Source organism: Scyliorhinus torazame, chromosome 14 (assembly GCF_047496885.1).
Source record: "Scyliorhinus torazame isolate Kashiwa2021f chromosome 14, sScyTor2.1, whole genome shotgun sequence".
In the NCBI taxonomy this organism is placed as follows: domain Eukaryota; kingdom Metazoa; phylum Chordata; class Chondrichthyes; order Carcharhiniformes; family Scyliorhinidae; genus Scyliorhinus; species Scyliorhinus torazame.
Window position 1 is genome coordinate 188102384 of NC_092720.1, and position 26774 is coordinate 188129157.

The following is a 26774-nucleotide window of genomic DNA, read 5'->3' on the forward strand; positions in this document are numbered from 1 at the left end:
GATGCCGTTAAATCTAAAAAATTACTTATCTCGTTCCTGAATACATTCAGTGACTTGGCCACCATAGCCTTCTATGAATTCCACAGGTTCCCACCCTCTGAGTGAAGAAATTCTTCCTCACCTCAGTCCTGAATGGTTTACTCCATATCCTGAGGCTGTGCCGCCCGGTTCTAGACTCCAAACCTGGGAATAACATCCTCCCTGCATCTAGTCTGTTCGGCTCTGTTGGAATTTTATATATTTCAATCAGTTCTCTGCTCATCCTTCTAAACTCTAGGCCTAGTCGAATCAATCTCTCCTCATAGGTCCCACCAACCCCAGTTATCAGCCTAGTGAACATCCGCTGCATTCCCTCTGTGGCAAGTATATCCTTTCTTAGGTAGGAGACTAAAACTGCATGCAATACTGCAGGTGTGGTCTCACTAAAGCCCTGTATAACTGCAGTTCACCATCCTGACTTGGAAATATATCAGCCGTTCCTTCACTGTCATTGAGTCAAAGTCCTGGAACTCCCCCCTTAACAGCACTGTGGGTGTGCTTCCACCACATGGACTGCAGCGGTTTAAGAAGGCAGCTCACCACAACCCTCTCAAGGGCAAGTTGGATTGGGCAACATAATGCTGGACTAGCCAGTGACACCCACATCCTACAAATGAATGAAAAAAATCCATCAGCCTGACACCGACACTATTATTGATTTTAAGGCCTGTGTTATTGCTGCCCAGTGTAAGAGGATGTCTTTGTAGCAATTTAGTTGTTCAATTGTCATCTCATTGTGACACGTTTTCTCCTCTTTTAAGCAGATCCGCAGCAAACTTGCGTAACAGCGGGAAAGGCAGAAAAATGTAAACATTCGGGATAAATAATTTAAAGGCGTTTCGTTACAATCTCAGTGGAATAGAGTGTTCGATAAAATGATTAACCTGTTTGTGATTTGTTTTCAAATCTGCATTGTTACTCTGTGGTTATTCATTTGAACCATGTTGCTTTGTGCTACTGAGCACATATTTTGAGGTACGCATCCAGAAAGGTTGTATTTTTCTTTTGAATTATGGTCATTAAACTACCAAGGTGACAGTCACGGCACTTGGTCTCTTGCTGATTATTTGGACCTGGTTTATTTTTCACCACCATTAGGTGACGGCGCCATTTGAAAAACTGCTGTCTTAGCTGGGCGACTGCTGAGATGTTGGCCATAGTTCCCATCTGAGCGGCCAGAATCTGAATCCATGCCAGGTGCATTCGGTACCCGGTGCGAAACCAAACTGGTCTATCCTCTCGTGAGCTCCTGGGCTGGGGACATGAAAAGGGCCGAGCTAACCATTTCACAACGTTGCTGGCCACTATCGGGTCACCCGTCAGCCATTTCTTTTCCAGAGAAAATCGAAGTAAGGACTTGCATCTATATTCTGCTGGACATCTCAAGGCACTTTCCATAGAATCCATTGCAGAAGGAGGCCATTCATCCCATTTAGTCTGCACCGACCCTCTGAAAGAACACTACCCCATCCCATTCCAGTTAGCCCACCTAACCTGCACATTTTTGAACACCAAGGGGAAATTTTAGCATGACCAATCCATCTAACCTGCGTATCTTTGGACTGTGGGAGGAAACCGGAGCACCCGAAGTAAACCCACGCAGACACAGGGAGAACACGCAAACTCCACACAGTCACCCAAGGTGGGAATCGAACCCGGGTCCCTGGCGCTGTGAGGCAGCAGTGCTAACCACTGTGCCACCTTGCCGCCCCCTTTGCAGCCGATGAAATACTTTCCCTTGAAGTGTGATCGCTGTTGCCGTGTAGGAAATGCAGCAACCATTATATACCCAGTAATCTCCCATAGACAACCATGCGATAGGATCATCAGTTTTTCTGATGTTCCTCGAGGACCAGGACACCGGGGTGAATTCATCTGCTCTTCTTTTGAATGGTGTCATGAACTCTTTTACATCCATCCAACCAAGCTGGCAGATGGGGCCTCTTCTCATCTGAAAGACGTCTGACAGCGCAGCACTCCCTCAGCACTGCATTGATACGTCAGCACTGATTCTTTTCCTGCTCGAGCCTCGGAGTAGGATTTAAATGCCATGGGAGCTCGTGACCGAGAGACACAAGTGCTGCCAACTGGGTCACAGCTCAACACGCAAGGAATTCCTTCCTCGTTACCACCTCTCAATTCCAGCAGCATTTCCTGTAAATATCTATATTTTCCCCACTTTTTCCTAGTCACTCTCAGAAATTAAAAGTTTGGGTCACAGAGAAGTCTTGCCTGCTGTGAACGTCTCTGCGCCACAAGTTTCAGCTGTTCAGAGAATGAACTTGCTGAACCGCCAGGGGAATTCATCACGGGAGTTGAGTTAGAGCCGTGTCACATCCATCAGAATCAGTCAAGCGTGCGCAATAGTTTTGAAACATATTTTCTTGCTGGCCTACTGGAGCAAATGAGGGGGTGAATGCATTCTATCAATGCATGGTTGCATTCGGAAGAATGACTTAGTCCCCCAGCTTTCTTAAACTGTCGCATTTATTTCACTCTGTGTGTGTGTGTGTGTGAGTGTTTGGGTGTGTGTGTCTGTCTGTGTGTGAGTGAGTGTGTGAGGCTGTGTGTGTTTGTCAGTGTGCGTGTGTTTGTCAGTATGTTGTGTGTGTATGTATGTGAGTGTGTGTGTGAGTATGTGTGCAGGTATGTGTGTGAATGAGTGTGGGTTTGTGAGGGTGTGTGTGCGTATGTATGCATGAGTGTGTGAGCTTGAGTGTGTGAGTTTGTCTGTGTGTGTATGTGACTGAGTGTGTGTTCATGTGTGAGTGTATAAGTGTGTCTTTGTGAGTGTGTGTGTGTGTGTATTTCTGTGAGAGTGTGTGCATGCAGTGTGTCTGTGTGAGTGTGTGTGGAAATGTGTGTATATATGTGACTGTGTGCGTGTGTTTGTGAGTGTATGTTTGTGAGTGTGTGAGTATGTGTGATGGTGTGTGTAAGTGAGTGTGTGTTTATGAGTGTGTGTTTGTTAGGGTGTGTGTGCATGTATGTTTCAGTGTGTGTAAGTGAGTGTGAATGTGTGAGAGTTTGTGTGACAATGTGTGTGAGTGTGTGAGTATGTGTGTTAATGTGTGTGGGGGGGGGGGTGGTAGTCACCACTATTGTATATATGGGGATTACGGTAAGGCCCCTGTTCTACAGGTACGGGGTAGGTCCCTGCCTGCTGGCTCCGCCCAGTAGGCGGAGTATAAATGTGTGTGCTCTCCGAACTGCAGCCATTTCGGCAGCAGCTGTAGGAGGCCACACATCTCTGTGTAATAAAGCCTCGATTACTCTCTACTCTCGTCTCATCGTAATTGATAGTGCATCAATTTATTACACAGAGATTTTTCAGAGATGGACCTCCGCATCAAGCCGGATCGCCTGCAGCTGCATCCTCAAGCAGACAACGCCAAAGAGGACTTCGAACATTGGCTAGCTTGCTTTGAAGCATACATCGGATCTGCGACAGACCCAATCCCAGAAGCACAGAAGCTCCAGATTCTGTACACGCAGCTGAGCTCCAACGTTTTTCCCCTCATCCAGGACGCGCCTACCTACGCAGGTGCCATGGCGTTACTGAAGGAGAATTACGCTCAGCAGGCCAACAAGATCTACGCCAGGCACCTCCTGTCGACACGGCACCAACTTCCCGGTGAGTCTGTGGAAGATTTCTGGCGTGCCCTGCTCGCCCTGGTGAGAGACTGTGACTGCCAGGCCGTTTCGGCCACTGAGCATTCATACCTGCTAATGAGAGACGCGTTCGTTACAGACATGGGGTCTGACTACATCCCCCAGCGCCTCTTAGAAAGGGCCACGCCTGACCTCGCTGCGACCAAGAAACTAGTGCTCTTGCTCACGGTCGCCTCGCGCAACGTACAGGCGTATGCCCCCCGACCACACGGTGGCAATCTGGAGGCTCTGCATCGTCCTCACCGTCCAGGGCGTAGAGTTCAGCGGCTTCCGGCCCTACGTCCTCCCCAACCTCTCCGCTGCCTTGCTACTCGGCCTGGATTTCCAGTGCAACCTCCAGAGCCTAACCCTGAAATTTGGCGGGCCCCTACCACCCCTTACTGTTTGCGGCCTCGCGACCCTTAAGGTATACCCGCCTTCCCTTTTTGCAAACCTCACCCCGGACTGCAAACCTGTCGCCACCAGGAGCAGACGGTACAACACCCAGGACAGGACCTTCATCAGGTCTGAGGTCCAGCGGCTGCTGCGGGAAGGTATCATCGAGGCCAGCAACAGCCACTGGAGAGCCCAAGTGGCAGTGGTGAAAACGGGGAGAAAAACAAGATGGTCGTTGACTACAGTCAGACCATCAATAGGTACACGCAGCTCGACGCATACCCCCTCCCACGCATATCTGATATGGTCAATCAGATTGCACATTACCGGGTCTTCTCGACAGTGGACCTGAAATCTGCCTACCACCAGCTCCCCATCCGGAAGGCGGACCGCCCATACACTGCGTTTGAAGCAGACGGCCGCCTTTACCATTTCCTTAGGGTTCCCTTCGGCATCATCACCGGGGTCTCGGTTTTCCAACGGGAGATGGTCCGAATGGTTGACCGGTACAGGCTGCGGGCCACTTTCCCGTACCTGGATAACGTCACCAACTGGAGCCACAACCAGCAGGACCCCGACGCTAACCTTTCCAAATTTCTCCACACCGCCACACTCCTCAACCTAACCTACAACAAGGAGAAGTGCGTGTTCAGCACAAACCACTTAGCCATCCTCGGCTATGTGGTCCAGAACGGAGTTCTGGGGCCCGATCCCAACCACATGCGCCCCCTCATGGAACTCCCCCTCCCCCACTGCCCCAGGCCCTCAAACGATGACTGGGGTTCTTTTCGTATTACGCCCAGTGGATCCCAAACTATGCGGACAAGGCCCGCCCACTCATTCAATCCACCTCTTTCCCACTGACGGCCGAGGCTCACCAGGCCTTCAACCGTATCAAGGCCGACATCGCCAAGGCCGCGATACACGCAGTCGACGAGACGCTCCCCTTCCAAGTCGAGAGCGATGCATCGGACGTCGCTCTGGCCGCCACCCTCAACCAGGCAGGCAGGCCCGTGGCATTCTTTCGCTCACCCTCCATGCCTCCGAAATTCGGCACTCCTCCATCGATAAGGAGGCCCAAGTGATCGTTGAAGCTGTGCGACATTGGCGGCATTACCTGGCCAGCAGGAGATTCACTCTCCTCACTGACCAATGGTCGGTAGCCTTCATGTTCAATAACACACAGCGGGGTAAGATCAAAAATGATAAAATCTTGAGGTGGAGGATCGAGCTCTCCACCTACAATTACGAGATTTTGTATCGCCCCGGTAAGCTCAACGAGCCCCCCGATGCCCTGTCCTGAGGTACATGTGCCAGCGCACAAGTGGACCGACTCTGGACCCTGCATGACAATCTCTGTCACCCAGGAGTCACCCGCTTGTACCACTTCATTAAAGCCCGCAATCTGCCCAGTCCGAGGAAGTCAGGGCTGTCACCAGAGACTGCCAGGTCTGCGAGGAGTGTAAACCGCACTTCTACCGGCCAGACCGTGCGCGCCTGGTGAAGACCTCCCGCCCCTTTGAACGCCTCAGCGTGGACTTTTAAAACCAATCTGTATGTATATAGTTTTCCACCACCCCCGCTGGACTCATTTTTAACAGGGGGTGAATGTGGTAGTCACCACTGTTGTATTATATTGTATATATGCGTATTACGGTAAGGCCCCTGTACTACAGGTACGGGGGTAGATCCCTGCCTGCTGGCTCCGCCCAGTAGGCAGAGTATAAATGTGTGTGCTCTCCGAACAGCAGCCATTTTGTCAGCTGCTGTAGGAGGCCACACATCTCTGTGTAATAAAGCCTCGCTTACATTCTACTCTCGTCTCGTCGTAATTGATAGTGCATCAGGGGGGAGTTATATTTCAATGCTGAATGTAAGTGCATTTGACTAGTTTTACATTGAAACGGAAGCTACCATAACGGCTCTAGGTGTCAGAGGTTAGCACCAAAATATTCATTGTAAGCACTTTAACCAGCTCCTCATTGTAATGACTGCAGTGGCTCTTTCCGATTGGAAAAGAAACCCAGTTTGCATTCATGGCAACTGTGTGGGGAAGGGACCATTGCCCACCGCCTTCTGGAACGCACCTTTTCCAAAACAGGTCTAGACAGGGGCGCAGAGGGATTATTTTTTTGTTGAGCTTCACCCTGAGCTGTGTGGATCAAGGATGCTGTTCCCAGGGATGACCCTGAGATAAGCAGGAACTGCAGCTGAAGGACTCGGTGAATGACAGATTGCTCTTTGGTCTGCCTGAAACCTGCTGGTCTCCCTGTGCAGTATCGATGACTGAGTGTTTGTTTGATGTTTATTCCTAATTCTGGGACCCACTAAAGCTTGGGGCAGCCACCGCAAAGTCTCAATTGGGCAAAGACCACAGTCCATCAATTGAGAGTACCCAATTATTATTTTTTCCAATTAGGGGGCAATTTAGCGTGGCCAATCCACCTAGCCTGCACATCTTTGGGTTGTGGGGATGGAACCCACGCAGACATGGGGAGAATGTGCAATCTCCACACGGACAGTGACCCAGGGCCGGGATTCGAACCTGGGTCCTCAGCGCCGCAGTCCCAGTGCTAACCACTGCGCCACATGCTGCCCGGCCATCTGCCATTGCTCACCAAGGGGCAGGAAATTGTCAAAAGCTCCTTGGGGTGTGTGCACCACAGAATATTTGACCTGGCGTAAGTGGGCAGCAAAAATAAAACTTGAATTGGCAAGTGTAATGAGACACTCCATGTACCTCTGCTGTACTGTACTGCACGAGGGATAGTTTCCTTGAGTAATATGTCATGGAGCTGCTGTTATCTTTTAATGGCTATAAATATGGCGATTAATAAGGTCGCCTTTCTTAATCCTAATTATGAATATGTTTTCAGAGTCGCCAGGTATCTCTTGATACCGCCACAGGGTTTTAACTGAATACCGATCAAAGAGCCAATCCACCAGTTAGTTAGTTCAAAGTCAATGTTACTTCATTTACACACAGTGTGATTTACTCATGCACAATAACCCTACAGGCTAAACTAGGTCTATCACTAACACCTATACTTAACTTCGGGTGCCCACTTAGGTCAGAGGAACAATGGCCGTTGTTCGGTTCTGAGGCTGTTGGGTTCGAAGAGGTGGCAGAAGTACTGCTAAGGTCGTCCGTCTGGTAGCGAACGTTGAACTTGAACTTACTTGCTTCTGGTGGTGCAGGTGGAAGGGTCTCTCCAGATGAGAGCCGAATCCAAGAGAGGGAACACATGGTGAGGGTTCCTTCTTATACTCGGGGGGCTTCGCCCGCTTTTAGGCGGGCCTTAAACTTGGCCCCAATTAATTGGGCAGCTTCTCGATCACCGCCATCGATCTGAGCCAATAAAGGGGTGGATGCCTTGAAGGCTGGGCATGTCCTAAGTGGCCGTTGGCCTTGCTTTGTTTGTATCCCTTGCTGAGGTAGTGGCGCCGGAATGTCTGGGACAGTATCGGCTACCTGAGCACGAGTCTTTTGTTTATCGGAGATGGGCCATCAATGTGCAAATTGACCCAGAGTTCGGTTCTGTCCGCAGTCTGTCTTCTAAATACACATTCAGGCTCTGTGCCTGCTCGTTACTTTGCATTGCCCATTTTTCCCTGTATGCTGAAAGTGGCAATCCCAGATGGCTACAGAGCCAAACAGGGAAAGGCTATCTTGGATCTGGTGATGGGTAATGAGGCAGATTTAATCAATGACCTCAGTGTAAAAGATCCTTTGGGAAGTAGCGATCACAACATGATAGAATTTAATTTTCAGTTTGAGAGTGAGAATCGGGTTGGAAACAACTGTGTTTAAGTCATAAGACAAGAACCCATGGTGTTGGGGGTGTTGACATGGCTAGAGAATTGGCTAATGGGTAGGAAACAGCAAGTTTTTTCATTTCACTTTTGGTTCTGAAGTCTGGGTAGAGGATGTCAACTCCCAAAAGACACAGATAAACTCTCTTCATAAGGCCACTTACTCTCTCCAGTAAGTCTAGGTGCTATTCTCTCAAGACTGCAAAGGCTTGATGCCAAACCACAGGCTGGAAGCAGGGTTTGATGAGAGACAAAGTGTCTCAAGAAGGAAATATGTCTCGAATGGGCAGCACGGTAGCAATGTGGATAGCACAATTGCTTCACAGCTCCAGGGTCCCAGGTTCGATTCTGGCTTGGGTCACTGTCTGTGCGGAGTCTGCACATCCTCCCCGTGTGTGCGTGAGTTTCCTCCGGGTGCTCCGGTTTCCTCCCACAGTCCAAAGATGTGCAGGTTAGGTGGATTGGCCATGATAAATTGCCCTTAGTGTCCAAAATTGTCCTTAGTGTTGGGTGGGGTTACTGGGTTATGGGGATAGGGTGGAGGTGTTGACCTTGGGTAGGGTGCTCTTTCCAAGAGCCGGTGCAGACTCGATGGGCCAAATGGCCTCCTTCTGCACTGTAAATTCTATGAATGTGAATCTCGAATTGAAGGCAGAGTTTAACAAAAACTAAAGTGTCTCTCCAGAAGAAAGTCTGCTGCCCGTAAGTACCATACTGGATGAATGACTCTGCCAAGAAGACCATCGGCAGCTGTAAACCAGAGGCTTTGAACAACCAGCATGCTATAAGGAAAGCCTGCTGCAAAGAATTCAGCATCAGAAGCAAAGATGATTAATATTTGACCTTCATCATTAGTTTCTGCCCCCCCCCCCCTCTGTGTTTGTCTGTCTTGTATGTGTGGGTAGAGGATGGGGAAATTAAAGGGTGAGTCATCTATTTGCCCACCATTAACTAGTTGTTTTATTGTATATTCTATATTTGTTCTCGTTATAAATAAACAGTAATTGTGTTTAGACTTACAAACCTAGTGACTGTAATTATTGGAAAGCCAAGGGCCAAAGACCTCATGTACTTTCATAAGAATTATTGGTTCATTCACTTGTGTTGTGACTCCGGGGCCTGTGGCACTGGAATTGACCACACACTAGCACAAGGTGTTGCAACAATATATTAAAGATTTGGAGCAAGGCAGTGAATGTACTGCAGCCAAATTTGCAAATGACACAAAAATAGGTGGAACGGCAAGTTGCAAGGGGGATACAAACAGTTTACAAAGAGATGTAGATCGGTTAACTAAGTGGGCAAAAAGTTGACAAATGGGGTATAATGTGGGAAAATGTGAAGTTGTTCATTTTGGAAGGGAGAACAAAAGAACAGAGCATTAATTAAATGGAGAAAAACTGCAGAAATCTGCAACACAAAGGGCCTTGTGGGTACTTGTGCACAAAACACAGAAAGCGAGCACACAGGTGCAGCTGGGAATCAAGAAGGCTAATGGAATGTTGGCCCTGATTTCAAGGGAGTTGGAGTATAAGAGTCGGGAAGTCTTGCGGCATCTGTACAAGGTACTGGTGAGACCACATCTGGAGCACTGTGAGCAGTTTTTGTTCCCTTTTTTAAGGAAAGATATTATTTCATTGGAGGCGGCACAGAGAAGGTTCACTGGGATGATCCCGGTATGGATTGTCCTCTGAGCAAATGTTAAACAGGCTGAAACTCTACTCATTGGAATTTAGAAGAATAAGAGGTGATCTCATTGAAACATATAGGATTCTTAAGGAGCTTGACAGGGTAAAAGCTGAGAGGATGTTTCCCCTCAGGGGAGAGTCTAGGACCAGAGGGCATAGTCTCAGAATAAAGGGGTGCCAATTTAAGACTGAGATGAGGAGGAATTTCTTCTCAGAGGGTTGTGAGACTTTGGAACTCCTTGCCACAGAGAGCTGTGGGGCCGAGTCCTTGTTTATATTTAAGGCTAAATAGGTAGATTCTTGATCAGTGAGGGAATCAAGGATAACTGGGAAAGGGCAGGAAAGTAGTTGTGAGGAATGTCAGATTAGCCATGATCCTATTGAATGGGGAAGCAGGAAGGGCCGAACAGCCGACTCCTGTTCCTATTTCTTATGGTCTTATGGCTTAAGGAAAGAAACCCCAGAATATTGCAACTCTATGTAATGTCAAATTGGAATTGTTATGTCTTGTTTTTCGATGAATTTTATGAATGAATTTTTTTTTTTTAAAAAAGATATATGATTGGGGGAAAAGAGAAGGACCAGCGTTCTACTTCATTCATAAGTTAGCTCAGAATCCTCTGCCAAGAACACTCTTCGTCTCCCCAAATGCAAGCCCTTAAAAAATTACTCCATGTATATAATTCTTAGAGAGCTTAAAAGGATCGATGCTGAGAGGTAATTATACCCAGTTGAGGGGTGGACCATTTTGGATGGTGACGAGGAGAAGTTTCTTTACTGTGGCTGAGTCAAAATCCTGGAACTTGCTCCCAAACGGCACTCTGGGTGTAGCTACACCAGATGGACTTCGGCGGTGCAAGAAGGGAACTCACCACCACCTTCTCGTGCGAAGTTAGGGGATGGGCAAGAAAACCTGTCGCGGAATACTTAATTTTTAAAAAGGGATTTGAATTCTCTAGCCCAGTGAGCCGGGGATGTTCTATCATTGAATATATTCAAGGCAGAGATTGAGAGCACTGAAGGGTGTAGGGAATGGGCAGGAAATTGGAATTGATGCTGGTGACCAGCCATCATTCTATTAAAGGGCAGAACAGGGTCGAGTGGGCCCTGTGGCTTAGCCTTACTTCTATTTCCTATGAAATGGGTGAATTATTGAAGTAAATCCCTCATCTTTTTTAATGCAAATGTGGAATTGTATTTCACAGGAAACCTCACAACCTTTAAAAGTATGTGGATGAGCACCTGAAATGTCATAGCATTGCGTGCAGGAAATGAATGCAAAGCCATGGTGCAAACACCCCAGGCCTAATTTATGCTTTTGCTATGTTTCTGATTTGGTTTTGACCTCCTGATTAATTGGAGAATGTAAGTTCCTGCGACAAGAGTTAGGAGAAGGCTGAAGACTTCAAAAGACCGCAAAGGGCCAGTGCTCACTGATCGTGTGGTGAACATGTGACCATGACCGCGGACTCGAGCCTCTTCCTCCATGGACAATGTCATCACCCTCTGCTTGGATCCTCTGTTGATGCGCAGACTAATGAGTTTGAGTTTGAACAGTTTGAATATGCATCGGGAGCCATAGTAAATCGCAGCAAGAGTGGGGTCATGTCCTCTGAACCAACTGACCCTTTGTCTCCTTCACTGTCAGGTCAAACTACCTGACTGTGCTGGGGATGTGGTTTGGATCGGTGCTGATAACTAGAAGGAACTTTGTTCAAAGGACAAACTAGGAATGTGTGAGTGACACTCCCGCTCCACTGTGGGTAAGAACCTGGTCATCAGGTGCGAGGCACTCTTGGTGTTGCTGTACGTGGCGCAGGTTTGGTCCATTCCTCACTCCTGCGCTGTGACAATCGCCCAAACCATTTTCCGCTTCATCTGGGATCAGATATGGACCGTGTTCAAAGGGACGCAATGTGCAATCTGTGGTGTTCTTTGTGATCCTTATTATCAGGATGGATGTTGTAGTCGTCATGAAGACCACAGAAGCCAAGTTCAATAACAAAGCTAACATTTATTACACTACTTATTAAAGCTTGACCACTTACTCCTACAGCAAGCAATAATCTAGTAATCTCCACCCTACGAACACTAGTCTCTACACTCTATCTATAACTGTGTTCTGCACTCTCTAGACCCCTCCTCTGCACTCTCTCCAGCCCTCTCTCAGAAGCCTGAGAGTCAGTTATATAGTGCTGCATCTAGCTCCATTTAGTGGTTAATTATGATATGACATTAATCCTTTGTATTCTGAACATTTCACATAATGTCACATCCCCCTTTCTTTGAGAACAATGTTTGAAATACTTTCAAACATACATTTACGAGAATGCATTTATACATAACCTGTATAATGCCATATCAAATATCATAATTACAATTATAGAGTGGCAGGCTAACAATGCATTTATTAACTTTTAACAGTTCATGGATTGACTCTGTACTCAAAATTCACTGTTGTAGTGTGGTACATTTTCAACAGGTCACCAGTTCAATTGATCAGGTGTTCGACTGGTTCAACCAGTTTTGTTGCCTGATGTGGTCTTTTTCTTTGTGGTTGTGGTTTCGATTTCTTATCTCCTTTGCCCAAAAAACGGTTTACTTTCGAGTTTGAGAGCAAGTACTAACTCTTCCAATTTGTTGGAATGCTGCTTTTTTCTAAAAAATGTCCTGCAATTCCTTGCTAGTTTGCTATCTGGATTGCTTTCCATACTGTATGGTTTGTCAAGTGTGATTGCAAGTTCAAACTCTTTGTTGTCATTGAATTGCAATGTGTTGGCTAGTTGTTCTTTGGTTTCAAAGTCGTTCGTAGGTACTCTGTGTTCTCAAGATCAGTTCCTCTTGGCTTATCTGATTCATTTTTGAACGTTTTACTATCAGTTCCCTTTGGATAGTCTGACTTACCTTTGATATTTTTAATATTAGTTCCCTTTGGATCATCTGATGTATTTTTGATCTCTTTGTGCTTCTCATTTGGAGTCAACTTAGCCAAGATGTCTTCATTCCCCTGTTGGCTGTTCACAATTGATGTGCTCTCAACTGATTTGTTCACTGTTGCGCTCTCATTGTCAGCCTCTGTACAGTCCAGCTGAGAACTGTCAGTCTTGCCGTACTCCTGCACAGCTTGCACGCTCCTTGTGATCACTTTGCCACTAGTTGCAAATAAAGTAGATAGACCTTCATAGTCTTCCTCTTCTGGTTCATCATCTGTTTCACCACTGTCCTCATCGGATGACTGCGGCATCATATCTCGTGTCCAGCTACAATGATGCTCTGTCTTCATGCTGTCTGGAATTAAGGGGCAATTTAATGTGGCCTATCCACCTACCCTGTAAATCTTTCTGGGTTGCGGGAGTGAGACCCCGCAGATACGGGTAGAGTTTGCAAACTCTACACGCACAGTGACCCGGGGCCAGGATGGAAAGCAGGTTTCCAGCACCGTGAGGCAGCAGTGCGAACCACTGCTCCACCGTGCTGCCTCATTTGTGCTGGAAGACTCCACGACTCTTATTTCCCCAAAATATATTTTATTCCTAAAAGTTGTAATATTCCAAACTGAATATTACAGTAAGTGTAATAAAATTTAATTTTTCTTTATGGTTCCTCTCCAAGGAGCCTCAATACTATTTCAATTATCTTAATATTCACAATGCACATTCAATGTCCAGCATACAGCCATGAGAAAGGCTTCTGCACAGTTCAGGAACAGCCGTAGGCCATTCCACCCCTCAAACCAAGCTCATCTTCTACTTTAATGCCAGTTTCTGGCCCCTCAATGTACGCAGGCTGAAATAATCTCTCAGTTACGGGTGGTACCAGGGATAGATACACAAAACATACAATCCAAGCACAATCCAACCCACATACTGTGTTAGGTACAGGATTAATCCCACCACTTTAAGAGGGCCAGAATAATTTCACACACACACACACACACACACACAAGGCCAGAGACCGACAGATCCAGAATAAAGCATGCACTCACACTGTATCAGGAACTGTCAGATACAGAGTGACTCCCACACTCAAACAAGTGCAAGACTGACAGATACACAATACCCTCACGCTCACCCCCAGTACATATTCACATTCTCACCCCCACCTCCATCCACTTTCTCACCCACGTACGTACACACCCACTCTCTCACAACCTCGCATACCCACTCTCTCTATAAAACAATGAGGGGCATAGATAAGGTAGATAGTTGACATCTTTTCCCAAAGTACGAAGTCTTACAACACCAGGTTAAAGTCCAACAGGTTTGTTTCGATGTCACTAGCTTTCGGAGCGCTGCTCCTTCCTCAGGTGAATCCTGAGGAAGGAGCAGCGCTCCGAAAGCTAGTGACATCGAAACAAACCTGTTGGACTTTAACCTGGTGTTGTAAGACTTCGTACTGTGCTCACCCCAGTCCAACGCCGGCATCTCCACATCATGGCTACCATCTTTTCCCAAAGGTAGAGGGATCTAGCACTGGAGGGCATAGGTTTAAGGTGAGAGGGGAGAGATCAAAAGAGACCAGAGGGAACATTTCTTCACACAGAGGGTGGTGAGCATTTTGAACAGGCGGCCAGAGGCAGTGATGGAAGCGGTTACAAATTTGTCTTTCAAAAAGCAGTTAGACAGTTACAGAGGCAGGGTGGGTAGAGAGGGATTATGAGCCAAATGCTGGCAAGTGGGACTAGTTTAGTGATAGAAACTGGGCGGCATGGGCAAGCTGGGCGAAGGGCCTGTTTCCATGCTGCATACATCTGTCTATGACTCTCACACACCCACATTCACTCACACCCACTCCGCCAGAGAGTGAGACACAGAACTAACCTCACACCCACACAAATACAAGAGAGGATCAGTACAATATGTGGCACTGGAGAATTTCTGCATGGTGGATTTTAACTGCAGTTCCCACAGGGAGTCGATCCATCAGTTTGGACTCAGCAGTTTGCCCGCGGATCGGGCAAAAAAAAAATGTTACAACACAGGAATTGAAATGTTTCAATCAGAGGTTTTATGGGGATGCAATTTTCACATTAGCGCTGTGGTGTGGAGCGTTTCAGTTAGAACTGGGAAGGAGAGTTGGGGGGGGGGGGGGGGGGGGGTCTTTCCCATTTTTGTTTTGCAAGCTGGTGCTGGTGTGGTGCTTCCCAGCTCAGCACCATTGGCCGGGGCGGGATTGAGTGGCGGGCCGGGCGCCGGCCGGATTGGGTGGGACGGGCGGCACGCCGGCGGGTGGGCCGCTCGCCCGGCTCTGTGGCTGGGAATTTCCGGCGGCGGTGGGATTTCCGTTCGGCCCAGGCGCTCTTTAAACCGCTTTCTCTGTGTCCCCCCCCCCCGGCAGGGAATTGGCAATGTCCGAGGCCAAAGCGCCGAGATTCAGCGACGAGGCGGTGGAGACCCTGGTGCAGCAGGTCCGGTCCCGGCAGGAGGTCTTCTACCCCTCGGACGGCAGGAGGATGCCCCGGCAGACCCTCCGGCAGGCCTGGGAGGAGGTGGCCCTCAGCGTGAACGCCCGCACCGAGATCATCAGGACGGGGCTGCAGTGCCGCAAGAAGTTCAACGACCTGACCAGGACAGCGAGGGTAAGTGGGACCGCGCCGTATGGGCGGCATTTTCCGGTCCCGTCCTGAGATTGGATATTTCCCCTCTTCCCAAGGTCAACGGGGGGTTTAAATGGCCCGCCGGGTTTTCCGGTCCCGCCCTGAGAGCGGATATTTCCCCTCTTCCCAAGGTCAACGGGGTTTAAATGGCCCGCCAGGTTTTCCGGTCCCGCCCTGAGAGCGGATATTTCCCCTCTTCCCACGGTCAACGGGGTTTAAATGGCCCGCCGGGTTTTCCGGTCCCGCCCTGAGAGCGGATATTTCCCCTCTTCCCAAGGTCAACGGGGTTTAAATGGCCCGCCGGGTTTTCCGGTCCCGCCCTGAGATTGGATATTTCCCCTCTTCCCAAGGTCAACGGGGTTTAAATGGCCCGCCGGGTTTTCCGGTCCCGCCCTGAGATTGGATATTTCCCCTCTTCCCAAGGTCAATGGGGTTTAAATGGCCCGCCGGGTTTTCCGGTCCCGCCCTGAGATTGGATATTTCCCCTCTTCCCAAGGTCAAAGGGGTTTAAATGGCCGGCCCGGTTTTCCGGTCCGGCCTGCCGCAAATTCCACGGCGGGGCGGGACCGGAAAACCGTAACCACCACTTTTCCCCTTGGGAAGCCGTTCCTTCACTGTGGCTGGGTCGAAATCCCAGAACCTCTTCCCTAACCGCCTGTGCCACAGGGACAGTTGGGCATAAGCAGTGACGCCCACATTTCCTGAGTTAATTTTTTTAATATTCCCCACCGACGGGAGTGCCACACGGTCTGAAGTGCATCTTCCTGACAAACCATTAGGTCATCTGGGCATTATGAACAGCACCGCCACCCCCCCCCCCTCCCCCCCCCCCCCCCAAACTGGTTTTGAGGAGGAGCTCTGACAAGAGCATGTCTAATTTTGAACACCTCTATTAAACCTCCACTCATCCTTTTCTGCCCCCTGGAAGAGAATCCACAGCTTCTCCAGCCTCTCGAATGGAGTCTTTCTGACCTTGATCCACCCTGCTCTGTCTCCCTGCCCGCATCCCCAGAACCTCCTGCTCCTCCCTCCCCCACCCCCCCCTCCCATCCCAAAATCGTCGGTTGGTAGCACTCTTGACCCGAGGAAGAGGAATTTTCTTCACAGGAGGGCGGAAAATCTTTGGATATTTCCCACTCCAGAGGGCTCTGGAGGCCCAGTCATCGGGTATGTTCCAGCCAGGGAATGGCAGATTTCTGGATAGTAGGTAGATATCAAGGGGATAGGGTGCAAAAGCGGCAGGGAGGTAGAAGATCGGCCATGATCTAGTTGAATGGCCGAGCAGGCGCAAGGTGCTGAATGGCCTACTCTTATGTTCCAATGGCCTCCGAGTCAGGAGGCAGTGACTTTGGGTTCCACTGCAGGACCTGAGAACAATAAACTAGTTTGAGACTCGGGTGCAGTATTAAGGGAGCAGGAGTAGACCATTCGGCCCCTCAAGCTTAGCCCACCATGCAATGTGATCACAAAAGACCTTCTGCCTCGTCACTGAGTTCAATTACCCCAGTCCTCCCTGTACCAGAGTACTCACACCCCAATGGGGGAAGAGACTTCTAACGATTCACAACCCTGTGAGTGGAAAACTTTCTCCTCATCTCAATACTAAACGATCAAACCCTTATCATGAGACTTTGCCCTGCTTCCCCCCGCCCCCAACCCTCCCACGCTGGGTTCTTCAATTGGGGTAAACGACCCCTGGACTCTCCGTTTTGGCGACTCAGTGTTGATGCTGGGACTGAATTGCCTGCGGCCGGCGTTTCCATTCGGGGCGTTACTCGGTAAGAGAGTCAGAACATGCAAATGCTCCAGCACTCTGCCGGCACAAATTCAGAGCAATTCTCAGCCCAACAGGCATTCTAACCCTTGGGACGAAAGCTAGCATGAAAGAGCCACACACCTGGAGGTCGGGAGCCCGATGTGGACCCACAGCTCCATGCCAGTGAGGTACGGTGGGACAACCTCTTCCCAGGGTGGACCACAGACTCAACTCTGCCCTCCTGAACACCGCCTTGGAGCCAGGTCGATTGCGACCTTGGGTGACAGTGTGGAGTTTGCACGTTCTCCCCGTGTCCACGTGGGTTTCCTCCGGCAGCTCCGGTTTCCTCCCACAGGCCAAAGTTGTGCAGATTGGGGGGATTCATAGAATGCAGAAGGAGGCCATTTGGCCCATCGCGCCTGCACCGGCCCTTGGACAGAGCACCCTACATTTAGCCCACAACTTCACACTGTCCCCCCCCCCTAACTGTTTGGACACTAAGGGGCAATTTATCGTGTCCAGTCCATCTAACCTGCACATGGGAGGACTGTGGGAGGAAATCGGAGCGCCCGGAGGAAACCCACATAGACAGGGGTAGAAGGTGCAAACTCCACACAGACAATCATCCGAGGCAGGAATTGACCCGGGTCCCTGGGGCTGTGAGGCAGCAGTGCTAATCACTGTGCCACTGTGGATTGGCCATTATCAATGTGTGGGGTTATAGGGTGGGACGTGGGCCTAGATAGTGTGCTCTTTCAGGGGTTGGTGCAGACTCGATGGGCCGAATGCCCTCCTCTGCTGTCGGGAGTCTATGGAACCCACAATGTTTCAAGCGCGCTCTGAAATGTCCTGTGGCCGTGGAAGTTCCTATAAATGCAGCCACAGGGCCCTTTTTTAGTCAGAAATTTGTCAATTGAAGTTCCTCCCCAACCCCCGCAGAGATTCAAGGCCAGGGCAACACTTGGGTGAGATGTTACACCATCCCCTCTAGATTGGTGTAATAGATGTCGTTGTGCTACTTGGAAATCCTTGATGCCTTTTGGACTGATGCTTTTTTTCCCCCAGAACAAACGCCCCTCAAAACAGGTCACCTGCTCGTCGATCTCAACCTGGGACCTTGGTGTTGCTAAATTGTCTGCCCTCTTTCCTACACAGGAAACTGACTTCCAAAGTATGTGATGGACTGGCGAGTGCTTTGCGATGTATCGATGTTGCTGTAGAAGTGGGGGTTTGTCCTCCTTTTATTTGGGCCCGGATTTTTTTCAGATTGCAGGGTTTCCTGCCCCACTTGCAAAAGAGTCCATGGGTAACCCATCCCTCCCCGCAACCATTGAACCCTCATGGGTGGTGAGTCAATTGGCTACAGGCCCCTCACTCAGGAGGAAGTTCCACCTCAAAGAGCTGAGTGGCCAGTGGCTCTGTAGTGTCAGCGGCACCACAGAAAACAGGAGGCCATTCGGCCCTTCGAGACTGTTCACCGCCATTCAATGTGATCATTGCTGATCCTCTATCTCGAAGCCATACCCCCTTGATGCCTTCAGAGTCCAGGAATCTATCTATTTCCTTCTGAAACACTTGGCCTCCACAAGTGACTTGGCCTCCACAACCTTCTGTGGCAGAGAATTCCACAGGGTCACCGCCCTCTTGAGTGAAGAAACAGCCACTCGTGGCTGCTGCTGGGACTACAATCCCCCTGGTCCAAATCACCATGCCAGGTAAGTTGGAGCAGTCTCAGACCTTGAACGGTAGGGGGGCGGGGTCCAGAAGAGGCTGGGTGGGGAGAGGTGCAGTGGGAGGCATTGGTGAGAGGCCGGGAATGATGGCGAGTGGGGCACGGATGCCCGATGTTGAAAGAAGTCTGTTGCTAGAGGCGTCTTCTCCCCTTTCGCCCCAGAGCCTGAGCAGGGTGACTTTCCATGCTCCTGCCCCTCCCCCATACCACACCTGCCTCTAATCCCCCCCCCTCCCCCCACACAACCAGGCTGAAAATCGAGGCCAGGGGAGAAACAAATAGCCTAATCCTGCCCCTTGTCCGTAAACAAATCTCATGTTCATGAATTGCCCACCAGAGTCTCAATTTGTGGGGAGGTCCAGGTCTCGACTGTCCTGCCCTAAAATTGAGGGATGGGTGGAAAACATAGAAAATAGGAGTTGAAGGAGGGCATTCGGCCCTCCATTCTTCAAATGTTTTGGCCTCAACTTCTTTCTGTGGTGGCAAATGCCACAGGCCGACCACTCTCTGGGTGAAGAGATTTCTCCTCATCTCTGCCCTAAATCCCCGTATCCGCAGACTATGGTCCCTGGTTCTGGACTCCTCCCATCATCGGAAGCATCCTTCCTGCATCTACCCTGTCTAGTCCTGTTCGAACATTATAGATTTCTATGAGATCCCCCCTCATTCTTCTGAACTTCAGCGAATACAACCCTAATTGACTCAATCTCTCCTCATAAGTCAGTCCCACCATCCCAGGAATCGGTCTGACAAACCTTCGCTGCACTCCCTTGAGAGCAAAAAATATCCTTCCTCAGATAAGGAGACTAAAACTGTATTCAATATTCCAGGTGTGGACTCACCAAGGCCCTGTATAATTGCAACCAGTCATCCCTGCTCCTGTACTCAAATCCTCTTGCTTTGAAGGCCAACATACCATTTGCCGCCTTTGCCACCTGCTGCACCATCCAGAGAACTACACGGCCACTCCCACCCACCACCCCGCCCTGCCTGCAAACCCGCTCGCGGTGGGGGGGGGGGGGGACGTAAAGTCCTGTCTGCGCAGTTCACCCGCACCTCTTGCTTTAAGCCATCTCCATAAACCAGGCCACTAACTCCCTCTTCCTTCTCTCCTCCCTCTTTCCTTCAGGACAAACTCACTCACAAACCAAGAAAGAAGAGCTGCATTCAAGACCTCACCCAGATGGAACAGGAGGCGCTGGAGATCATGTGGACAGGCAGCAGGAGAAGTATGCAGATCGGCATCGCTGAAGGGCCTTTGGCACAGGGTGCGGATCTATTTCTCTCTATCTCTCCCCTCTCTCTATCTTCACTAAAAGCAAACGCACTGGGCATGGCGGCAGCCTTACTGTCACGTTGTGCTGCTGCTCGTTCTCGCGGCCTGCCTAACCTGCCCGTTGCGCACTGACACTTGCCTCCTCTTCTCCCATCTCTCTGTTCCAGGTTTGTACCACTACTTGGGCTCCAGCATGCAAGAGATGGAAGGCGCCCCCCACCTCACGGGAAATGCATTGTCGCCCGCTGGAGCTTTCCAGTACGCCGATGGTGGATTCAGTGGCGGGCGGGGTGGCCGCTCGACAGGGTACACCCAGGACAATCCCTTCGGGGATAGTAACCAGAAGCCGAGCGTGCTCGGAAGGACGGCGGTGGGCATGGGCAGTAGGAGGGGCAGCTCGGACTCGAGCACCGCGGACGGGGGCACCGAGGAGGTGGCGTTCAGTGGGCCAGCCTTCAAGAGGAAGATCTTCCACGTGCACCACCAGCTGCTTGAAGCGCTGGACAGCCTGTCCCGGAGCTGCCTCACTCTATCTGAGAGGATGGAGGAGTCCGTCGCCACCCTGGGTGACCTCCTGCCGCAAGGCCTTGGCACGCTGCAGACCACCATGGAGCGCGCAGTCAGCTCGGCCAACGCTGCCGCGACAAACTCCGGCCGGGAGCCGGCAGCACCGGCGCTGGCGTCTTTGATCGAGGCTCAGACCGGTGCCATTCGGGCTCTAGCCTGCAGTGTCACCTCTGGCTTGGAAATGCTGGGGGTGCATATTGACAGGGGATTTGGCCGTGTCGCCCATCTCCTGCAGCCCACTGTCCCGCTGGCTGGTTCCCAGACACGGGCACGCCATAGCGTCGGCACTGAGTGTGTGGCAGACTCTGCCCTTTCCCGGGGTGGCGGCACATTAATTCCCAAGGCCATTCCTCAACCAGCAACTACCCCACGACCAGGAAGAGAGGAAGACCGGTCTGCGGTGACGACTGCAATGATAGTGCGGCCTCCAACCAGGTCTCTTCAAACTCGAGCTCTGAGAGATCGCAGACCGTGAGCATCTCTTCAAACCCAATTGATGGCTGCACACTCCACACTCTTCCTGTTGCAACCAGGAAAAGCATTCGGGTCGCAAAGAGCATTCATATCTTGTGCAGAATGATGGCTGCTGGTCCTTGTGCAAGCCTTTCATATGTTACCCTTCTGACAGACACACTTTGTAACACTAAAGGTCGATGTACTAAAAGAATTGAGGAAAGACTTGCATTTCTGTTGCACCCTTCCTGACCTTCGGATGTCCCCTAAATCTCACCAGCCAATGAAACACTTTCTGAAGTGAAACCGCTGCCGTAATGGAGCATAGGCGGCAACCAATTGCTGCACAGCAAGCTCCCGCATATAACCATGTGCAAATGACCAGGTAGTAGGTTTTAATGATTTTGGTTGAGGGATATATCTTGGACAGGACACCAAGAGAACTGAAGGTGAAGCAGTGTCTGTGTGTGAGTGATTATGACAGTCTCCTGTCCTCCAGACTGAATGGGATAACCATTGAAAAAAAATGCTACTTTGTCCAGCATAGAGGGGAATCTGTAGATGTAGTGTACTTGGATTTGATAAAATAACATGTCAAAGGTTGATACACAAGGTAAGAGTGTGTGGTGTGGGGGCGGGTGGTGACATATGGATAATGGTTAGCTAACTAAGTGGGTCTTTATTTTGGGTTGGCAAACTGTAACAAGTGGAGTGCCACAGAGATCAATTCTGGGGCCTCAGCTACAATACACATCAGTGACTTGGATGAAAGAACCAAATTATGGTAGCTAAATTTGCCAAGATAGGTATGAAAGTAAGTTGACAAGAGGAGATAGAGTCTGCAGAGGCATGGAGACAGGTGAAGTGAGTGGGCAAATATTTGCAGATGGACTTTGAGAATGAGAACTTGTGCACTTCGGCTGATAGAAGAGAAAAACAGTATATCATTTAAATGGGAGAGAGGCTGCAGAACTCTGCAGTGCAGAGAGATGTGGATGTCCTGGTACATGAATCTCAAAAAGGTTAGTCTGCAGGCACAGCAAGGCAACACGGTAGCACAGTGGGTAGCACAGAGTCTCGGGTTCGATTCCCGGCTTGGGTCACTGTCTGCATGGAGTCTGCACGTTCCCCCTGTGTCTGCGTGGGTTTCTTCCGAGTGCTCCGGTTTCCTCCCACAAGTCGCTGTTAGGTGAATTGGACATTCTGAATTCTCCCTCTGTGTACCCAAACAGGCACCAGAATGTGGCAACTGGGGGCTTTCCACTGTAACTTCATTGCAGTGTTAATGGAAGCCGACTTGTGACAATAAAGATTATTATTATAAGTGATTAAGAAGACAAATGGAATGTTGTTTATTCCGAGGAGAGTAGGATATAAAAGTAGGGAAATGTAACTGCAGTTGTACAGGGCTTTGGTGAAACTACATCTGGAGTACCGTCTACAGTTTTGCTCTCCCAATTTGAAAAAACAAAATTGCGTTGGAAGCATTTCAGAGAAGCTTTGCTCAGCTCATTCCTGGGATGAAGGGCTTATCCTATACCCAGTTGGGCTATACCCATTGGAGATTAGAAGAATGTGAGGTGACCTTATTGAAATATTATAAAATCCCTCCAGTGCAGAAGGGGGGTCATTCGTCCCATCGAGTCTCCACCAACCCTCTGAAAGAGCTCCCTACATAGGCCCACTCTCCAATCCTATCTCCGCAGCCCCATAACCCCACCTAACCTGCACATCTTTGGACTGTGGTACAAATCCAAAGCGCCCGGAGGAAACCCACGCAGACAGTGGAGAACGTGCAAACTCCACACAGTCACTCAAGGTTGCAATCAAACCCGGGTCCATGGCACTATGAGGCAGCAGTGCTAACCACTGTGCCATCATGACTCCCTTTGAAGGAAACCAGAAGAATCTGTTTACAATTTTTGTTTCCAAGAGTATGTCCATTAAATGCAGTTCACATCTACCTCCATGCTGAATTTGTGGCTGTCATTCATTGTCCGTCCGTTTTTGCTCTTTCCCGATTGAATTCCCTTCAGTGTGTGTAGTAGCATAAATCCGCCAGCAGAGGGTGGTGTTGCATCACTTTCATCACAAACTCGAGGGAAGGGCGGGAGGGAGAGACGATCTGACCCCTTCTCCATTCATTCAACCAGAGAAAAATGATCTTCTGTTTAAACAAGTGGTAGTTTGTCTCAGCATAAAGGTGACAGACTTTGAGCACAATCTGTGTTAATTCATTACTTTGCAAAGCACTGCAACGTGAAAGTGGCCCCCACCAGCCTCCGCATTTTAAAAGGATCTTCCTCCACCAAATCCAGCCTGGTGCCACCACGCACAGCTTCCCTCACCCCCTTTCAGCATTCCACAGGGACCGCTCCCTCCATGACACTCTAGTCTGTTCCTCCATCACCCCCAACCCTTCATCCCTTTCCCTCAGCACCTTCCCATGCAATCGCAGAAGGTGCAACACCAGCCCCCTTTTCCTCCCTCACTGTCCAAACCCCAGGTGAAGCAGCGTTTCATTTGCACCTCCTTCAGTTTGTTCTAATGTATTCATTGCAGCCTCCTCTACTTCAGGGGGACTAAGCACAGGCTGGGTGACCGCTTTGCGGAGCCCCTTCGTTCAATCCGCAAGCATTCGTGTCGCTTACCATTTTAACTGAGTAACTTGCTCTCATGCCACATGTCTGTCCTTGGCCTGCTGCAGTGACGCCCAGCGCAAACTGGAGGAGCAGCACCTCATCTTCCAATTAGGCAGGTTACGCCCTCTGGACGCAACATTGACATCAATAACTTCAGACGGTGACCTTTCTCCTCCGTCTCAAAACTTTTTTTAAAATATCCCATACATTTTTTTGTCTCGTTGCAAAAACCCTCCCTTCCCCACCAGGGAAGGCCATTCTGTCCCTTGTTCGTAACTTTGCTGCATCTTTATTGCAATCTCTCCCAGCTACAGTTTAAAATCCAACACATTCTCCCTCTCTTTTAATTCTGATGAAGAGTCAAACGGACTCCAAACGTTAACCCTTGTTTTCTCTCCCTTCAGATGCTGCCAGACCTGCTGAGTTTATCCAGCATTCTGTTTTTGTTCCTGACTGCCAGCATCCCGCAGTATTTTGCTGATATTAAAATGGTCCAGGTAGGGGCGGCGCAGTGGTTAGCACTAGAGTGTTGAGAAACCCAGGTTTGATCCCGGCCTCGGGTCACTGTCCGTGTGGAGTTTGCACATTCTCCCCTTTATCTAGCGGGTCCCCACAACCCACAGATGTGCAGATAGGTGGATTGGCCACGATAAATTGCCCCTTAATAGGAAAAAAATAATTGGGTCTCCAAATTTTTTTTTAATGGTCCGTGTTGATGAAAATGTACAAAAGACAGTGGTGGAGCTGTAACATCACTGGACTAGTCATCCAGAGACTCTGTATAATGCTTTGAAGTCCAAGGCTTTAAAATGAGAGAATCACAGAGGGAAGAGTTTTGAGAAGCAACTGGGCTGATGCGTCGAAACAACGACCGGTTTTTAAGGAAAACACCCAATCATTTATAAAGCTGAGCATCGTTCCTGTGAGCACCATGATTGGGATGCGGACGAGTATTGTCACTGCCATGGCGCGACGGGCCGAAGGGCCTCGTCCTGTGCTGTAAACCTTTATGACTCTATGGGATCAATCAGGTTTTAACTGCTGTGCTTTGTCTACCCCCACACCCCCAGCTGGTAAGGCGAGCCATTTAAATCTCCATTCAATTCGGCAGGACCGTAATGTACCGTCAGAACGGAGGAGCTGTGGAATTTTGGCCATGGAGTTCATCCGCTCTTGGGTAGACAAAGATTTGTCATGTTTAATATTAACTGTAATGGAGTGAGTATTGGAGGAAACTGAACCGTTTTCTTCTCCTGATGTAATGTCAACTTTGAACAATCATGTTATGTACTGCTATAGTTTTTTTTTATGAATAAAGTATATTTTTGAGAAATTACAAAAGTTACTCGTCTTCAACTATCTCCCCATCTGACAGAAGCCTCCTCCAACCCTGTCTGACCAAGCCCAGAGAGTCGGGCTGCCTGTTATATTGAGCCACCGGTATGTTCCTCAGTTCTGGAATGGACACTCTATTTAAGGGCTGGATTCTTCCGCCCCCCCGCCTGCTGCAAGATCGCCGTGGGCGGGACGTGAACCATATAAAGGTCCCTTGACCTCCAGTGGGTGTTTCCAGCACCTGGGTGGGTGGGGCGGAGAATCCTGCCCTAAATATTTGTAAAATAGTCATTTGGTAGCACAGAAATTTGAGTTGCTGTAACAAAACACAAAGAGATTCGCTGTTGAAACTTTTCACCTTACACTCATCAGGACGTTTTGCAAGGATGCTAACAGTAAAGGGAACAACAATTTATACTGTATTATGAGAAGAGAGTGCTAATTGGCAGGCAAGTGGACTCTGATTGGTAGTGCCATTGCCAAAGAGAATGCACCAGGGAACTGTTCACTTCCAAGCCTTTGTTCAAATTTAAATTGGGCAGGTCCACACTGGTCAAGGCTTTGCCATGGGGAATGTACCAGGGAATGGCTTGCCCCCAAGCTTGTGTTTATTTGAAATGTATGGTGAAATGGGGCTGAGTCAGCACGGTTTCGTCAAGGGGAGGTCATGTCTGACAAATCTGTTAGAATTCTTCAAAGAGGCAACGAGAAAGTTAGACCAAGGAAAGTTGACGCAATCTATGTGGATTTCCAGAAGGCCTTTGAGAGGGTGTCATACAGGTGGCTACTAAATAAGAAAAGAGCCCAAGCTGTTAGGCACAAGGTACTGACATGGATAGAGGACTGGTGGAAGGCTGGGAGTGGGGATAAAGGGATCTTTTTACGGATGGCAACCGATGACGAGTGGTGTTCTGCAGGGGTCAGTGTTGGGACCACAACTATTCACGATATACATTAACAATATGGATGAAGGAACTGAGGGAATTGTTGCTAAGTTTGCAGATGATACAAAGATATTTAGAGGGACAGGTATTGTTGAGGAAGCGGGAAGGCTGCAGAAGAACTTGGACAAGCTCGGAGAGTGGGCAAAGAAGTGGCAGATGGAGTACAATGTGGAAAAGTGTGAGGTTTTGCACCTTGGTAGGAAGAACGGAGGCCTAACTATTCTAAATAGGAAAGGCTTCGGAAATCTGAAGCATAAAGGGACTTGGGAGTTCTAGTTCAGGATTCTCTTAAGGTTAACGTGCAGGTTCAGTCGGCAGTAAGGAAGGCAAATACAATGTTAGCATTCATGTTGAGGGGGCTAGAATACAAGAGCAGGGATGTATTTCTGAGGCTGTAAAAGGCTCTGGTCAGACTGCATTTGGAATATTGTGAGCAGTTTTGGGCCTTGCATCTAAGGAAGGATGTGCTGGTCTTGAAGGGGGGTCCAGAGGAGGCTCACAAGAATGATCCCTGGAATGAAGAGCTTGTCATATGAAGAGCAGTTGAAGACTCGAGGGCAGTACTCGATGGAGTTTAGAAGGATGTGGGGGGGGATCTCATTGAAACTTACAAAACACTGAAAGGCCTGGATAGAGTTGACGTGGAGAGGATGTTTCCACGAGCAGGAGAAACTGGAACCCGAGGGCACAGCCTCGGACTGAAGGGATGATCCTTTAAAATAGAGATGAGGAATTTCTTCAGCCAGAGGGTGGTGAATCTGTGGAGCTCATTACGGCAGAAGGCTGTGGAGGCCAATTCACTGAGTGTCAGTGGCAGATAGGTTAATAAGAGGATCAGGGTTATGGGGAGAAGGCAGGAGAATGGGGATGAGAAACATATCAGCCA

At 49.3% G+C, this 26774-nt stretch overlaps 1 protein-coding gene across 2 annotated transcripts; it reads left to right on the forward strand.

Annotated features, from left to right (window-relative positions):
- The first annotated feature begins 14685 nt into the window (after positions 1 to 14685).
- Positions 14686 to 24950, forward strand: LOC140390288 (uncharacterized). Of its 2 annotated transcripts, XM_072475320.1 has the most exons (4): positions 14686 to 15165; positions 18005 to 18110; positions 19801 to 19939; positions 20115 to 24950. In XM_072475320.1, exons 1-3 carry the CDS (start codon positions 14935 to 14937, stop codon positions 19920 to 19922), a joined length of 459 nt encoding a protein of 152 aa, XP_072331421.1. In that variant the 5' UTR covers positions 14686 to 14934; the 3' UTR covers positions 19923 to 19939; positions 20115 to 24950. The 2 variants fall into 2 exon arrangements, with proteins under 2 accessions (XP_072331421.1, XP_072331420.1); XM_072475319.1 differs by lacking the exon at positions 18005 to 18110 and having other exon boundaries at positions 14698 to 15165.
- The last annotated feature ends 1824 nt before the right edge of the window (positions 24951 to 26774 follow it).

Coding starts and splice junctions, on each gene's coding strand:
- LOC140390288 (XM_072475319.1), top strand. CDS start 14,935: ATGTCCGAGGCCAAAGCGCCGAGATTCAGCGACGAGGCGGTGGAGACC. Junction 15,166..19,800: donor ACCTGACCAGGACAGCGAGG/GTAAGTGGGACC, acceptor TCTTTCCTTCAG/GACAAACTCACTCACAAACC. Junction 19,940..20,114: donor TGAAGGGCCTTTGGCACAGG/GTGCGGATCTAT, acceptor TCTCTGTTCCAG/GTTTGTACCACTACTTGGGC.